At 45.9% G+C, this 16,254-nt stretch overlaps 2 protein-coding genes across 6 annotated transcripts in view; one reads left to right on the forward strand and one right to left on the reverse strand.

The window, feature by feature from the left end:
* The window catches only part of LOC114765830 (neogenin-like), a 66,524-nt gene extending 54,940 nt beyond the window's left edge, over positions 1-11,584 (forward strand). For 3 of the 5 annotated variants that reach the window (XM_028956303.1, XM_028956305.1, XM_028956307.1), the window contains 11 exons: positions 696-803; positions 955-1,149; positions 1,380-1,412; positions 1,584-1,640; positions 1,715-1,838; positions 8,175-8,404; positions 8,712-8,804; positions 9,123-9,281; positions 9,408-9,677; positions 9,996-10,120; positions 10,295-11,580. In XM_028956303.1, coding sequence (XP_028812136.1) covers positions 696-803; positions 955-1,149; positions 1,380-1,412; positions 1,584-1,640; positions 1,715-1,838; positions 8,175-8,404; positions 8,712-8,804; positions 9,123-9,281; positions 9,408-9,677; positions 9,996-10,120; positions 10,295-10,378 — 1,478 coding nt within the window. In that variant the 3' untranslated portion in view covers positions 10,379-11,580. Of the gene's footprint in view, positions 1-695; positions 804-954; positions 1,150-1,379; positions 1,413-1,583; positions 1,641-1,714; positions 1,839-8,174; positions 8,405-8,711; positions 8,805-9,122; positions 9,282-9,407; positions 9,678-9,995; positions 10,121-10,294 lie in introns of all 5 variants that reach the window. The other 2 variants (XM_028956306.1, XM_028956304.1) reach the window with 2 other exon arrangements.
* Positions 11,585-12,700: 1,116 nt separating this feature from the next.
* LOC114766017 (40S ribosomal protein S17-like) lies at positions 12,701-14,695 on the reverse strand. The gene is made up of 5 exons (XM_028956607.1): positions 14,598-14,695; positions 14,262-14,413; positions 13,894-13,999; positions 13,136-13,201; positions 12,701-12,819 (listed from the first exon to the last, which is right to left on the reverse strand). Exons 1-5 carry the CDS (start codon positions 14,598-14,600, stop codon positions 12,742-12,744), a joined length of 405 nt encoding a protein of 134 aa, XP_028812440.1. The 5' UTR covers positions 14,601-14,695; the 3' UTR covers positions 12,701-12,741.
* Between the last annotated feature and the right edge of the window lie 1,559 nt (positions 14,696-16,254).

Below are 16,254 nucleotides of genomic sequence, written 5' to 3' on the forward strand. Positions count from 1 at the left end.
GCTTTGGTGATTCTGCTTCACCGTTCGGAGAGCAGCAGCTCAGACGGTCGGATCTGGAATTTGTCCCCTTATGTCGTCATAAGGGGAAAGGTTACCTCCCATTTCTCATCCTTTGCCCGCCTAGAGAATTTCCCACCCCTACCCTAAAACATTATCTTCATCATGGCTTCCAAACGTATGAAGCATTGCAGATGCTTCGGTGACTGGATGTAAAAATGAGCACAAATGTATTTTTTTATTACAGTCAATCGAGACTCAGTGGGCTATGGTCAGTGGGTTATGAAGAATCAGTGGGTTTATTTTATTTTTTCTGGAAAAATGCTACAATGCCACTCAACTTCTATAGGCCGCTCTCCTCCTCGTCCCGCCTCTCTCCTCCTCATTAGCATTTAAAGCTACAGACACCGAAACATCCTGGGGAAAGTGGCTGTAATTCTGCACCAAGGCTGAATTTCAGAAAGAGACTTCAGATACAGTATTAGGGGACACTACGATGACCACTATATAAAAGAAAATAAAAATGTTCGTGTCAGGGGTCCTTTAATCACCAAAGCATCTACAGAGGACCAGTTGTCTAATAGCAGAATTTAGTTATAAAGCCCAGCATTTTTGTAAACAGGGAAACACTACTGCTGTCTGGAAAAAATGAATTCAAGCAAGTATCACCGTATACTAGCGTAGTGTTTTTTTTCTAGGCCCCAGCACGGCCCCTAAAGATGTTACTGTAGTAAGTAAAGAGGGTCGGCCACGTACCATCATTGTCAACTGGCAGCCACCATCTGAAGCCAACGGCAAAATCACAGGTAAACTGAACTCTTAAGGATGTATGCAGTGTGACATGTTTTTTTAGGGCTTGGATAAAATATAGTCTTAGTTTCATATCAATATTTGATCCTTAAAGAACTGAAGTGTGGGTGTGAGTGTGGATTTGTGTGTCTGTGGTGCCCCACGCAGGCTACATCATTTACTACAACACTGATGTGAACGCTGAGATGCACGACTGGGTCATTGAGCCAGTGATGGGCAACAGGCTGACCCACCAGATACATGAGCTGACACTGGACACCTCCTACTACTTCAAAATTCAGGCCCGCAACTCCAAGGGCATGGGACCCATGTCTGACGCCGTGCACTTCCGCACGCCCAAGGGTATGTCAAACTCTGCCGACGGGTCAGGGGTCATCACAGGGCATGTTGTCAATCCGCTTTAGCCAGTTTGCTGTAACTTGTCTCAAACTTCATGAAATTGATTGGACTAAGCCAGTCTTTCTGCTGCTGCCGTCACTTCCTCTGTTGCTGCACCACCTCCTCCTTCTAATCTGCTTTCTGTTTTTCTTCCCCAACCTCCTCCACCTCCGTTTTTTCTTCTTCTTCACTAGCTGAGTCCTCTGACAAAATGGCTAATGACCAAGGTAAAGGCTCTAATTTCCATTCTTATCTCAGTAAACTGGCGTGGGCCTACCTGCCAGCCCCGGAGATGAGCAGTGACCACTGACCACTTGATTTTACTCTGGGCTCTTTAAAACCCTTAAGATCCTGAACCTTCTGGACATCGTGTTGATTTTTCATATTTCTTTCCTCAGCCACCGGCATCCTGCCAAAGTCTGGAGGTCCTGATGCTGGACCTGTTCCTTCTTCTGGTAAGACTGTGGATCAGACTGGGCTTCACTGGAGCTTTTGTACATTTGGTTTAATTGGTGTTTTGACCTTTCAGGCATTGGCCCGAGTGACAGTCATATCCTGGTGATTGTCATCATTGTGTCAGTGGGCGTGTTCACCATCATCGTGGTGGTGGTTGGGGCTTTTCTGTGCACACGCAGAACCACATCCCATCAGAAGTAGGTGCTTCTGTGACTGTCACGTTCTACCAGTCAAGTGAAAGAATTCTTTTTAACTGGTAATCTTGGTGACCTTACAAGTATCTGCAGTTTGAATAAAGAGCAGATGGGATTAAAGTATTAAACTGCACTTATCACTGAAATGACTAAAATTGAACTGTCCAGTGCTTTTACATTGATTTTATTAGTCTTTTACTGGTGCTACAGGCATATTTAAAAAATGGCAGGATTCATCAGACTTATTTGTGTGAAATATTTTTTCCATTGAGCAAAGTGGTATTGCTGAGTGGTTCTTCAATACAGTGCATCCAGAAAGTATTCACAGCGCATCATGTTATGTTAAAGCCTTATTCCAAAATGGAATATCACATGTACATAAGTATTCACAGCCTTTGCTCAAAACTTTGTTGACGCACATTTACAGCCTCAAGTCTTTTTGAATATGATGCCACAAGCTTGGCACACCTATACTTGGCCAGTTTGTCCTATTCCTCTTTGCAGCACCTCTCAAGCCCCATCAGGTTGGGATGCATTTGTGCATAGCCATTTTAAGATCTTTCCAGAGATTTGAAAATGAAAAAGTTAAGTCATTGTGATACCCACATCACATGGTGACACAACAAAATGTTTCCCCTGCTTTTAATCCATCACCCTTGGTGATGGTGCTTGACTGAAACGTGGCAACAGCCTAATGACTTTGATTTCCTACACGACTCCACTCCACATGAGTTTGTTTAGGGAGGTCTTGCAATAATTCACAGGAAGCAATCGAAGGTTCCCACAGTCTCTGCATTTGAATACACTGCAATCCAGCAAATTCCCTGGATCAACTCCTACGATTTCATTTACATTTACATTTACATTTATGGTATTTGGCAGACGCCCTTATCCAGAGCGACTTACAACGTGCTTAAGTTACCATGTACCTTGTACGATTATATGTACTGTTTATATAAGGATTTCTTATATGACTTTCTTACACTCATCACACATTTGTCTGTTCTCAATTTGATAATTGTTGGCGACTTCAATATTCATATGGACATTGGCATAACCCTCTTTCTAAAGATTTCACATCCTGCCTGGAAAGCATCGAATTCCCTACACATTTTACGTCATACCCTGGAGTCTGCTGTTAGTCTGCTGTTCTGGTGTCACCCCAACACAACACATTTGTTTCCCCTTTCCAATCATATGTTTATTTCTTCCAAAATTTCTACTTATTTGTGATATTGACCATGATACCTTCTCATCTGCTCTATGTGATCTTTCATTCACACACAACTCTTCAGCCCCTGATGAATTTGTATCTGACTATAATGCCAACCTTCATAATTTTCTTAACACAGTTACTCCACTCAAACCCTGGTCCGTATCATTTTCCCACTCAGCACCATGTTTTACTCTTACCTTATGTCACCTCAGAGCCAAAGGATACAACTGAAACGTCTGTACAAGAAAACTGGACTCACTATTCACAAAGAAATGTACAGTCCCTGACAAAAGTCTTGTCGCTTGAGTACAAATTGACCTCAAGTGCCACTGAAGATTTTTTTTTTTGCAAGAAATTGCTCATTTTATTCCCAACAGCTTTTGTAATAATGTTTCAGTGCAAAACGAAACTGACAGAAAGTATTCTAATATTCAACGCTTGGTAAACTGCTCAAGAGGACTGTTTGTTGTCTCGAAAATTAGGATCTTTAGTACCACTACTTAATTTGCTGACATTTTTTTATTTGCATTTAATTTGTTCAATTTCTGTATAGGCGACAAAACTTTTGTCTTGCCAGAATTTGACCTTTCTTTCTTGATTAAATGATAAATCTTTTTTTCAGTTAAACTAATTCATTTAAATGCATTAAACATCATTTGGTAGGGTTTTAGCTTTTTATATGAGCTATTTCTATCCAATAGAAGTCCAATAGGGTGGTAGTAGCCTAGCGGGTAACACACTTGCCTATGAACCAGAAGACCCAGGTTCAAACCCCACTTACTACCATTGTGTCCCTGAGCAAGACACTTAACCCTAAATTGCTCCAGGGGGGGGGACTGTCCCTGTAACTACTGATTGTAAGTCGCTCTGGATAAAGGTGTCTGGTAAATGCTGTAAATGTAAATGCAATAGAAGAAAAAGTCTTACAGTTGTAGATGTGGAGAAGTCCAAAGTGTAGTCCAGTGTCATGGTGTACATTACATGTTCATTTTGATGCTACTGGTCCATTTGAAGATCCCTGAAGCTGTAGTTGTAACGGTGGTGGTGGCTGTGGTGACCCTCTGGTTTGTTTCATGCTATGTCCTTGTTAAGCAGTTGTCAGGAACCAGGATTTATCTGCTGGTCTCTTCACTGGGGTCTGCCAGTAGTCTGGGTGCTTGATTCCATGTCTCGGAGAAAACAAACAGAAGCAGCGGCAGACGGTGGCATCGTACGACCGATACTGAAATATGTGGTAATAGTGGTGTATTGTGCTACAGTGGCCCGGTACCCTAACTAAGACACTGTTAATTTCACCTTAGTCAGGCTTTCCGTGTTTGACTAGGTGACCGTGTAATTAAGTGGACTTAATTATTGACACTGTGTCTGGGACTTTAACAGAACTTTAACTCCACCTGTCAGCTTGACCCTCTCCCCACAGTGTGAGTTTTCCTTTCTTCACTGGTTCCTTTCATAACTGCTATTATTCATTCTTCTTTAACACTGGAATCGTTCCATCATCTCTGATTATTATTCCTCTGATCATTATTCCAATTATCAAAAAGCCTGACACAGATGCAAATCATTTTGAAAAATTTTGTCCAAACCTCCCATTTGTTTAAAAAAGAGAAAGTTGTTGCCTCTCAACTCCACTCACACCTCAATAATCATAATTTGTATGAACAATTTCAGTCTGGTTTTAACTTCCACCATAGCACAGAAAAATCACCAATGATCGTCAAATGGCAGCTGATTCTGGCCTTCTCACCATCCTATTCATATTCCATTTGGTTAATCTTTTATCTGTGGTCACACTCAGTTTATTCAATTTAAATCCAACTCTTCAAGTAAGTTTCCAGTCTCTGCAGTTGTGATTCAGGGCTCAGTATTAGGACCTCTTTTATTCATTATCTACATTCTCCCTCTTGGCCATATACCATATATGGCCAGGAGGGAATACCATAATTTTTATTGTTATGCTGATGACACCCAGCTTTATATTTACATGGTTTTTAAACTATACAGTTATAAAACAGAAGTTATACTTGTTGGTACAGCCTCCACTCTATCCAAATCTCATAGTTTCCCCATTAATATTGATAACTCCTCCGTCCATCCTTCCCCTCAGGTAAAGAGTCTAGGTGTCATATTTGATAGTACGCATTCATTCCAGTCTCGTATTAATTACATTACCCAGTCTGTGTATATACATTATATCTAGTAACATTAACCGACTTCGTCCATTCCTTACCTTCCCATGCTGCTGCCATACTGTCCATAGTGCCATCACCTCCCGGATTGATTATTGCAATTTTCTCCTTTTTGGTCTCCCAAATAAGTCTCTCCATAAACTCCAACTTCTTCAGAACTCTGCTGCTCTGGTCATAACCCGTACTCACTCAAGATAACACATTACCCTAGTTCTCCAACAGCTTCATTGGTTGCCAATAGAAGCTAAGATAAATTGTAATTCTCACCTTTGATGCCTCCATAGCCTTGCTTCTCCTAATTTTTGAGACCTGCTACATATCGCCACTTCCCGCTTTGTCAGATCATCTTCCGCCACTCACCTTATTTTTCCTTTGGGAAACAGCTTTCAGTTGCTCTGCTCACTTCATCCTGACATCAGGAACTATGATCTTTGGCTGGGCCACTCAAGGACTTTCACAGAGTTGTCCTGAAGCTACACCTTTGATGTCTTGGCTGTGTGCTTTGGGTTGTTGTCCTGCTGAAACATGAACCATCGCCCCAGTCTGATTCAAGAGCACTCTGGAGCAGGTTTTCAACCAGGATGCCTCTGTACATTGCTTCAGTCATCTTTTCCTCTATCCTGACTAGTCTCCCAGTTCCTGCATCTGAAAAACATCCCCACCGTATGATGCTGCCACCACCATGCTTCACTTTACAGGGAGTGCAGAATTATTAGGCAAATGAGTATTTTGTCCACATCATCCTCTTCATGCATGTTGTCTTACTCCAAGCTGTATAGGCTCGAAAGCCTACTACCACTTAAGCATATTAGGTGATGTGCATCTCTGTAATGAGAAGGGGTGTGGTCTAATGACATCAACGCCCTATATCAGGTGTGCATAATTATTAGGCAACTTCCTTTCCTTTGGCAAAATGGGTCAAAAGAAGGACTTGACAGGCTCAGAAAAGTCAAAAATAGTGAGATATCTTGCAGAGTGATGCAGCACTCTTAAAATGGCAAAGCTTCTGAAGCGTGATCATCAAACAATCAAGCGTCTCATTCAAAATAGTCAACAGGGTCGCAAGAAGCGTGTGGAAAAACCAAGGTGCAAAATAACTGCCCATGAACTGAGAAAAACCAAGCGTGCAGCTGCCAAGATGCCACTTGCCACCAGTTGGGCCATATTTCAGAGCTGCAACATCACTGGAGTGCCCAAAAGCACAAGGTGTGCAATACTCAGAGACATGGCCAAGGTAAGAAAGGCTGAAAGACGACCACCACTGAACAAGACACACAAGCTGAAACATCAAGACTGGGCCAAGAAATAGACTGATTTTTCTAAGGTTTTATGGACTGATGAAATGAGAGTGAGTCTTGATGGGCCAGATGGATGGGCCCGTGGCAGAGAGCTCCAGTCCGACTCAGATGCCAGCAAGGTGGAGGTGGAGTACTGTTTGGGCTGGTATCATCAAAGATGAGCTTGTGGGGCCTTTTTGGGTTGAGGATGGAGTCAAGCTCAACTCCCAGTCCTACTGCCAGTTTCTGGAAGACACCTTCTTCAAGCAGTGGTACAGGAAGAAGTCTGCATCCTTCAAGAAAAACATGATTTTCATACAGGACAATGCTCCGTCACACGTGTCCAAGTACTCCACAGCGTGGCTGGCAAGAAAGGGTATAAAAGAAGAAAAACTAATGACATGGCCTCCTTGTTCACCTGATCTGAACCCCATTGAGAACCTGTGGTCCATCATCAAATGTGAGATTTACAAGGAGGGAAAACAGTACACCTCTCTGAACAGTGTCTGGGAGGCTGTGGTTGCTGCTGCACGCAATGTTGATGGTGAACAGATCAAAACACTGACAGAATCCATGGATGGCAGGCTTTTGAGTGTCCTTGCAAAGAAAGGTGGCTATATTGGTCGCTGATTTGTTTTTATTTTGTTTTTGAATGTCAGAAATGTATATTTGTGAATGTGGAGATGTTATATTGGTTTCACTGGTAAAAATAAATAATTGAAATGGGTATATATTTGTTTTTTGTTAAGTTGCCTAATAATTATGCACAGTAATAGTCACCTGCACACACAGATATCCCCCTAAAATAGCTAAAAATAAAAACAAACTAAAAACTACTACAAAAACATTCAGCTTTGATATTAATGAGTTTTTTGGGTTAATTGAGAACATGGTTGTTCAATAATAAAATTATTCCTCAAAAATACAACTTGCCTAATAATTCTGCACTCCCTGTAGCGATTGTATTGGCCCGGTGATGAGTGGTGCCTGGTTTCCAAGCATTGATGCCTGTAATTCACACCAAACGCCAGAGAATTTTGTATCTCATGGCCTGAGAGTCCTTCATATGCCTTTTGGGTAGCTGCCATGTGCTTTTTACTAAGGCGTGGCTTCCGTCTGGCCACTCTACCAAACAGGCCTGAGTGGTGGACAGCTGCAGAGATTGTTTTTCTTCTAGAAGGTTCTCCACTGTCCGTCCACAGAGGACCTCTGGAGCTTGGTCACCTCCCTGACTAAGTTTAGGTGGCCTGCCAGCTCTAAGAAGAGTCCTGGAACTTCTTCCTCTATGGATGATTGAGGCAACTGTACTCATTGGGATTATCAAAGCAGCAGAAATTCTTCTGTAACCTTCCACAAATTTGTGTCTCGAGACAGGATTGTCTCGGAGGTCTACAGACAATTCCTTTGACTTCATGCTTGGTTTGTGCTCAGTCATGAACTGTCAACTGTGGGACAGTTCATGTTCCTTTCCTAAATCATTTCCACAGAAACATCTCAAGGATGATTACATTGTCATTATGGGGTGTAGTCTGTAGAATTCTGAGGGAAAATTTGAATACTTTTCGGATGCACTGTTAGGCCCACTGTGTGCTGATTTCTGGCTGCACCTCCAACCTCCTCTCATTTCTCCTCCAACCTCTTGATGTTTTTCCTGTAGGAAGCGAGCAACCAGCAAGTCCTCAAACGGCTCACATAAGTACAAGAGCACCTCCAAGGACCTGAAACCTCCAGACTTGTGGATTCATCATGAGCGCCTCGAGCTGAAGCCTATGGACAAATCGCCTGAGCCCAACCCGGTCATGACCGACACGCCCATTCCACGCAGCGCCCAGGACATCATCCCTGCCGACAGCTCCCTCCTGCTGCAGCGGCGCAACTCCTACCGTGGTAAGCTGACTGTGTTCATGTGCTACGTGATCAGTTTGGATTTTCTACTTTGTTTGGCAGCTCACGGGTTTAAAAGATTCCACCTGCGACGACCAACATCAGGAATGGTAGGATCTTTCTGTGTGAGGTGTGATGAACGGTGGATCCTGACCATAGAGAATAAGGTCATGCTGCAATAAATGAAAACAGGAAACAATCATCTAATCCTTTCAGATTAAAAGTGATTGATTTCTGTCCTCCATCATCACATCCTCTCTCCTGTTGAAGAGACGTATTGATTGTCTTGGAAATGTTCTGTGCTTTACAGGTCACGACTCAGAGGACAACATGTCCACCCTGACCAGCTGTAGAGGGATGAGGACTAAAATGATGATGCCTTTTGATGCCCAGCCTCCACAGCGTAAGTCCTGCTGGGGATCATCGGCTTGGTGTCCTTGTTACTTTGAAGATGTGGTGCTTTTAATTCTGATGTAGATCATGAAAAGGCAAGGCAGCTACACACTGTGTTTTGTGTGGTGTACGATCTTCACTCTTAATTGTTGAGCTGGTGTAGGGGGTCACAGGGAACACAGTGAATCATGTTCCCCCTGTGGCTAAAGCCTGGTGCCGTCAGAAATGTCATATTTTTTTTCTGCGCTGTGTGTGCGTGCGCGTCTGTGTGTGTGTGTCTGTGTGTGTGTGTGTGTGTGTGTGTGTGTGTGGCATCTTCCATCTGCAGCTGTGGTCAGTGCCCACCCCATTCATTCTCTTGACCATCACCCCCATCATTACCACCCTGCCAGCCTGGCATCACCCGCGCAGGGCCACCTCCCCCACCAGCTCAGCTCACGACCCATCACCACCCCCATCTCTCATGTACACAGGCCCGACTCCTCAGGTGAGACGACATCCCAGCCGGTCACCTGTGCGCCTGTTCATTCGAGCACAGGCTGATATGTCAAGTGCTCAAATCATTCAAATCAAAAGGAGTGAATAAATGAATGAAGTGAATGTCTTCCTGTAGAGTGCATGAACAGGAACACTCCCAGTTCAGACCTCCTCCCGGCCGCCTCCTCTCAGGCTCCCAGCCTGGCCGACCACCACTCCGAGACAGACGTCAGCTACCACAGCTCAGCAACGGAAGAGGAGCCCCCCAGCTACCCCCCCACAGCTCACGTCAGACCCACCCACCCTCCACAGCCCATGAAGAGCTTCACTGTGCCCGCTGTACCCTCCCATAATACAAGTTATGAGGCGGCAGCGCTGCCCAGCACCCCACTACTCCCCCATACAGGTGGGTTCAACCTACTCAGTACCCCACTGCTCACCATACAGGTGGGGGTCACCCTACACGGCACCCCACTACTCACCATACAGGTCGGGGTCCCCCTACACTGCACCCCACTGCTCACCATACAGGTGGGGGTCACCCTACACGGCACCCCACTACTCACCATACAGGTGGGGGTCACCCTACACGGCACCCCACTACTCACCATACAGGTGGGGGTCACCCTACACGGCACCCCACTACTCACCATACAGGTGGGGGTCACCCTACACGGTACCCCACTACTCACCATAATAGTTTACTGTCTGTGTGTATCTGCAGGTCTTCAGCAGGTAAAGATGGAGTGTGTTGGGACACTGGGCAGGACGCGCAGCCCCATGTCCAACAACATGTCCAGTGTCCCTGATGGACCAGAGACTGGCCAGATGCTGGAGGACTCTGAGAATGTGAGTACCATCACGCCAGTGGTGTAGTAGCGTGTAGTAAATTTACACTCTTACTTTACCTTTACTACATTCACACAATATTCACTTTTTATCATTCTCTCATATCTCTTCTGCCCAATCAAATCCCCTGTATTAACACTGCATGGCCCCGCCCTTCCTCTTCCTGTTCTGCAGTGCTACAACACCGATGTGCTGACACAGGAGATGGCCCATCTGGAGGGGCTGATGAAGGACCTGAACGCCATCCCTACAGACTGAACACTGGAACCTGTCCAGAGGAAGAGCGATGGAGAGACACACACACACACACACACACACACACACACACACACTTCTGGCTAATGTTGCTTATTCTCAGGAAGACAACGGCCATTTATTTCTTCCATCGACGGAATATACCAGCATTCTCTGAGGATCATATCGGTTCCCCCACCAGAACTTTGCAATCGTGGGAGATTAGAGGATTCTGGACTTTGTATCTTCCACAGCAGGAAAAAAAAGATTTTTTTATTATTATTTCTTTTTATAGAGACGATTCCAAAAGACACAACGTTGCTGTCATCCTGTCAGGAAAAGGTGTACTGATGCATTGAAGGCTGAATTTACAGTGTTTCTTTTGTCCTTGTTTGTAAGTTTTCACGGATATTATCTCCCCGTCGTTCCAACAAAACGAACATTTCCATTTTATATTTAGACTTTTTAGACAATGTCTTTTCCCTTTTGTATGTCCTGAATTGTGCCATGTGTATTATTTTCAAAAAAGCTTTTGTATTGTTTTCTATACATATACCTACAGATATGTATATGGTATACGTTTAATTTACTGTGTTTTTAATATTGCAGTGTCGGCTGGAATGTGCTTTATGATGTTTGAACACGTTGGTAGTTTTTGTGCCATTTTCCCTCGTCCCCAGGTACTAGAGAATCTTTTTTTGTGGGAGACCCTTTCAGCCGCTGCTTTACAAAAGACCCCACTTTCCACCAACCTGGCCTTTTTCTCTGCTTCCACTTGATTAATAAATGGAATTAGGTCGTTTTGCTTTTTAATTGGTTGAAATCTTGAAAGATATAAAATGGGGCTGATTTCACCATTTTTTAAACTACATGCTTTCATATGAAGAAAATGTTCTTGTATAAAAAATGTCAACTTTAAAGGGAAAAATGTCTCAGTCCCGTTGCCCAAAGAGAACGGTTACAATCACTTTGCTGTTTTTGCTGTGTCCTCGAATGGCAAGACGATGGTGAGGAAGGTGTTTGAATCCCTGCTTTCAGGCCTGAATTGCACTTTCCCCCACACTTCTCATTTCTTCTCTCCAGTCTTTTTGATGTAATGTAGGGTCATAGGTCGGCTGTGGCAGCTGCTATTGTTTCTTCGAAATGGATTTTTTTTCTGTACAAATTTGTTTTGCTGTCTGTAGAATAATCTGTGGCTTTTTTAAAATGAATTTTTCAAAACACAAGGTTCTCTCTTGGTCCTCAGATATTTTCTTCCTCCTGGGACTAGTGGGTTTGTTTGAGCGTATACACAATTCTCATTGGTTAGTTGTGCATTAAAGCCATTTAATGCTTGGTAGAGGCATTTATGTCAATATACATCAAATGTTGGATTTCAATGAGAACATAGTCTGCATTTATCAGGAGACTTCAGAGAACCTTCCACTTCATCCACAGTCATCTTGCTGCTTCTGGAGTAAGAAGTGCTTGTTTGTGGCTACCTTGTGTAGGACTGTCAACTTCTATTCAGCTCACAGTATTGCCAGATTGGGGTATTGGGGCCATTATTACAGACACCTTCACACCCTACTCATCCTCAGCATGGTCCTTCAACACGCGTTGTTTCCCAGAGAGCTGAGCAGACTGCTGGTAAGAAGTGCGTTTATGAAGTGGAACAGGTATTGAATGAGACCCGGTGGATGTGAAGATATCTACTCATCTTGAATTTAAAGACTTCCTACATCCAGCACTGGCTCCACCCTCCCCGGGTCTCATTCTAAAACTTTTCCACAAAGAAAATGTCCATCCTGCAGGGAACACTCTTTACAAACCTCCGCTATAAACCTGGAAAAACGGCATCATGGCAACCGAGGGGACAAGAAAGAGAAACATTTCTGATAATAACGTGCTGGAGGGTGAAGCAGAAAACATAAAGAAAGGCAGAATCAAGTTCAACTGGAACCTGGTGCTACAAGTAACGTTTAAATTAAAATTCCACTCGTATAAAGTACCGAGGACACAGGCGGTGTGTGTGTGTGTGTGTTTTAGTCCAGAGTAGAGTCCCTGCCGGAGTGTTTTTCAGACTTTTTGTGTCCAAATAATCTCAATTTTTTCCCCAGATGCGGCGCAGATTAATGTAGTTTACAGTTATGATTTCACTCAATTTATGCTTTACTTATATATTCGGTGTTATAAATATGCAACATTAATCACTAGCACATGTAGTAATGCCACTTCACCACCATTTCCCCCCGAAACGTTCCCACACGGCTCAGTTTTGAGTAAATTTACACATTCTGCCATCGCGCTTTTTACTATATTGCACCATGCGTGTAGCAAGATGCAGACACAGAAATTTAATCGCGGTTCTTTTTCAATCCTCTTTATTGAGCAAATAATCAAAACTCCTAAACACCACGTGGCGTCTTGAAATTCATTCCGACGGTGGGCTGGGTGACCTGCAGGTTGGACAGGTTGCCAAAGTCCTACAAAAAAATGAAAAACAAATCAGGGACCACGCCCCTCATTCCACATAACGAACAACCACGACACTTATTTTCTTTTGCTGCAGAATATTCTGGATCATGCTGATGAACATCTACACTGGGTTCAAATGGACACTAGAGTCCAGGAGGCTTTAAATACTCAAATAATCTTGGCTGTCATATGAGAGCGAGACACTCGTCATATCTAGAGATATTAATTCCACTGATCATTCATTCTACAGTTTATAGCAGGAAATACAAAGCAGACGATCATCTCGACCTTCTAACGTTCCTCCACCAACAGAACTGAACTCACCAGCAACTTCAGCATCTCCTTGGTGTCGGGATCCACTTCAATCAGCTCCTGATCCAGAGCAGACACCTACAGTGCAGAAAGATGGAGCAACATTTTCACCTTCGTTAACTGTCTAATTACAAACATAATTACATATATTATTTTATGATAGAATAATTGTAAATAAGAAATCGATCAATATAGATGTACGACAATCAAACCAAATTAATCAAATATTTCATTTATTATTTAGTAGCCACATGCATGACACCTCGCCTAAGGGACGTAGTTGTCCCTCCGCCATGGCACTGCCAATCTAAACCGGTCCCTCGCCTCAGGGACGTAGTTGTCCCCCCTCACCTCAAGACATAGTTGTTCCTCCGCCATGGCACTGCCAGTCTAAACTGGTCCCTCACCTAAAGGATGTTGTTGTCCCCCCGCCATGACACTGCCAGTCTAAACCGGTCCCTCACCTCAGGGACGTAGTTGTCCCCCCTCACCTCAAGACATAGTTGTCCCTCCGCCATGGCACTGCCAATCTAAACCGGTCCCTCGCCTCAGGGACGTAGTTGTCCCCCCTCACCTCAAGACATAGTTGTCCCTCCGCCATGGCACTGCCAATCTAAACCGGTCCCTCGCCTCAGGGACGTAGTTGTCCCCCCTCACCTCAAGACATAGTTGTCCCTCCGCCATGGCACTGCCAGTCTAAACTGGTCCCTCACCTAAAGGATGTTGTTGTCCCCCCGCCATGACACTGCCAGTCTAAACCGGTCCCTCACCTCAGGGACGTAGTTGTCCCTCCGCTCCCTCTCCTCCTCCTGCAGCTTGATGGAGATTCCTCTGACCGGCCCTCTCTGGATGCGCTTCATCAGGTGAGTGACGTACCTGTGCAGGGACAGGGACAGGCGGTCAGGTGAGCAGGTCAGTGAGTACAGTTGTGGATGATGTTGGTCCACTACCGAGCAGGCAACACTCATGCAAACGCTGCTGTGGGGTTCAGGGGCGTCACATCCTGCGAGATGTCTTTATATAGAGGTGGTATTCTGGCCCGGCGATAAACTACACATCCCATCATGCAGCGCGTCAGCCGAATCTGTACCGGAGCCGGGTCCGGTGGGGACCGTTCAGAAGCCGCGTCACGACTCACCCCGCGACCTTGTTGCGCAGCGGCTTGCTGGGGATGATGGCGATGTCCTCGCACACCCGCTTGTTGGTGTGGAAGTCGTTGCCCAGGCGGGTGTAGTACTTCTCGATGATGACCCGAGCGGCCTTCTTCACCGTCTTCGTCCTGACGCGGCCCTGCGCCACACAACACAAGCGCCAACCATGAAGCAGCAGCTACAGCCAGACGCGGCGCTACAAACAGCGTTCAAACGGCGCGGCGGCCACTGAGACGCGGACATGAATCCGTCCAGCCCCGCTTCCGCAGAGGCGCCGCGGATGGTGACGGATCCGGACCGAGACACACAGCTCCGCTACCCACCATGCTGGCTCAGGCGTGGAGAGAGAGAGACGTCGTCACCGGTCCGGCACTTATCAAGAGCAGCGGAGGCTCTGGCGCCATCTGCCGGACGGCGGAAGATCGACGCGTCAGGCGCCACCTGCCGGACGGCGGAAGATCGACGCGTCAGGCGCCACCTGCCGGACGGCGGAAGATCGACGCGTCAGGCGCCACCTGCCGGACGGCGGAAGATCGACGCTTCAGGCGCCACCTGCAGGACGGCGGAAGATCGACGCTTCAGGCGCCACCTGCAGGACGGCGGAAGATCGACGCGTCAGGCGCCACCTGCAGGACGGCGGAAGATCGACGCGTCAGGCGCCACCTGCCGGACGGCGGAAGATCGACGCTTCAGGCGCCACCTGCAGGACGGCGGAAGATCGACGCGTTAGGCGCCACCTGCCGGACGGCGGAAGATCGACGCGTTAGGCGCCACCTGCCGGACGGCGGAAGATCGACGCGTTAGGCGCCACCTGCCGGACGGCGGAAGATCGACGCGTCAGGCGCCACCTGCCGGACGGCGGAAGATCGACGCGTCAGGCACCACCTGCAGGACGGCGGAAGATCGACGCTTCAGGCGCCACCTGCCGGACGGCGGAAGATCGACGCGTTAGGCGCCACCTGCCGGACGGCGGAAGATCGACGCGTTAGGCGCCACCTGCCGGACGGCGGAAGATCGACGCGTTAGGCGCCACCTGCCGGACGGCGGAAGATCGACGCGTTAGGCGCCACCTGCAGGACGGCGGAAGATCGACGCTTCAGGCGCCACCTGCCGGACGGCGGAAGATCGACGCGTCAGGCGCCACCTGCCGGACGGCGGAAGATCGACGCGTCAGGCGCCACCTGCCGGACGGCGGAAGATCGACGCGTTAGGCGCCACCTGCCGGACGCCACCTGCATCGACGCGTCACTTTTTAATTCGTTACATTCATTCTCCGTTAACTTTTTATGATGCGTGTTTTCCCTGGAACTCCAAAGTGTTCAAATTTAAAATAAATAAATAGAACATAATGGAATAAAAACAACCGAATTATTAAACGCATTTGGATATACATCTAATTAATGTGAAATATATGTGAAAGTTTTTTCATGGTCATTATTTTTACCCAGAAACACATATCATTTGAGAGGCCTTTTCAGCAGTTTTTATTCCAGCAGAATGACTTTGTCAGTCAGTGCCAGTGGTTTAGACCTGCACACCCATTGGCTGATCTTTTATCATCTATTAGAGATCATTAACGTGGAGGATGGCAGACTGGTAGGAACTGGTAGTTCTGCTTATTTTAGCAGATGAAACAGAGAGGAATAATTTGTGGTTCCCAACCTTTTCCCCTGAAGCCCCCTGCCGCTGTCCAAGTGCAAAAAATAAACAGCAGTAGTAGGTTTTTGTTCTTATTCTCCTTATTTTACATGGCAGGCTATATAGAGTCCAAACAACCCTCAGCCCTCTGTAACGGTTTATGTCGGTGTGTAACGTGGGATACACAAAGAGAAGGGAGTCCCGTCGGGAAGAAAGAGAATCTATTAATTTGGCTTACATCACCTCAGGTCTGCCACATTACACTTAGCAAACTTTACTGGTTTATATGGTTTATGTAATACAAAATGAAATAATGAAGGGACCACAGGAGCTGGGACCAGT

This window comes from Denticeps clupeoides, chromosome 16 (assembly GCF_900700375.1).
Source record: "Denticeps clupeoides chromosome 16, fDenClu1.1, whole genome shotgun sequence".
Taxonomy (NCBI): domain Eukaryota; kingdom Metazoa; phylum Chordata; class Actinopteri; order Clupeiformes; family Denticipitidae; genus Denticeps; species Denticeps clupeoides.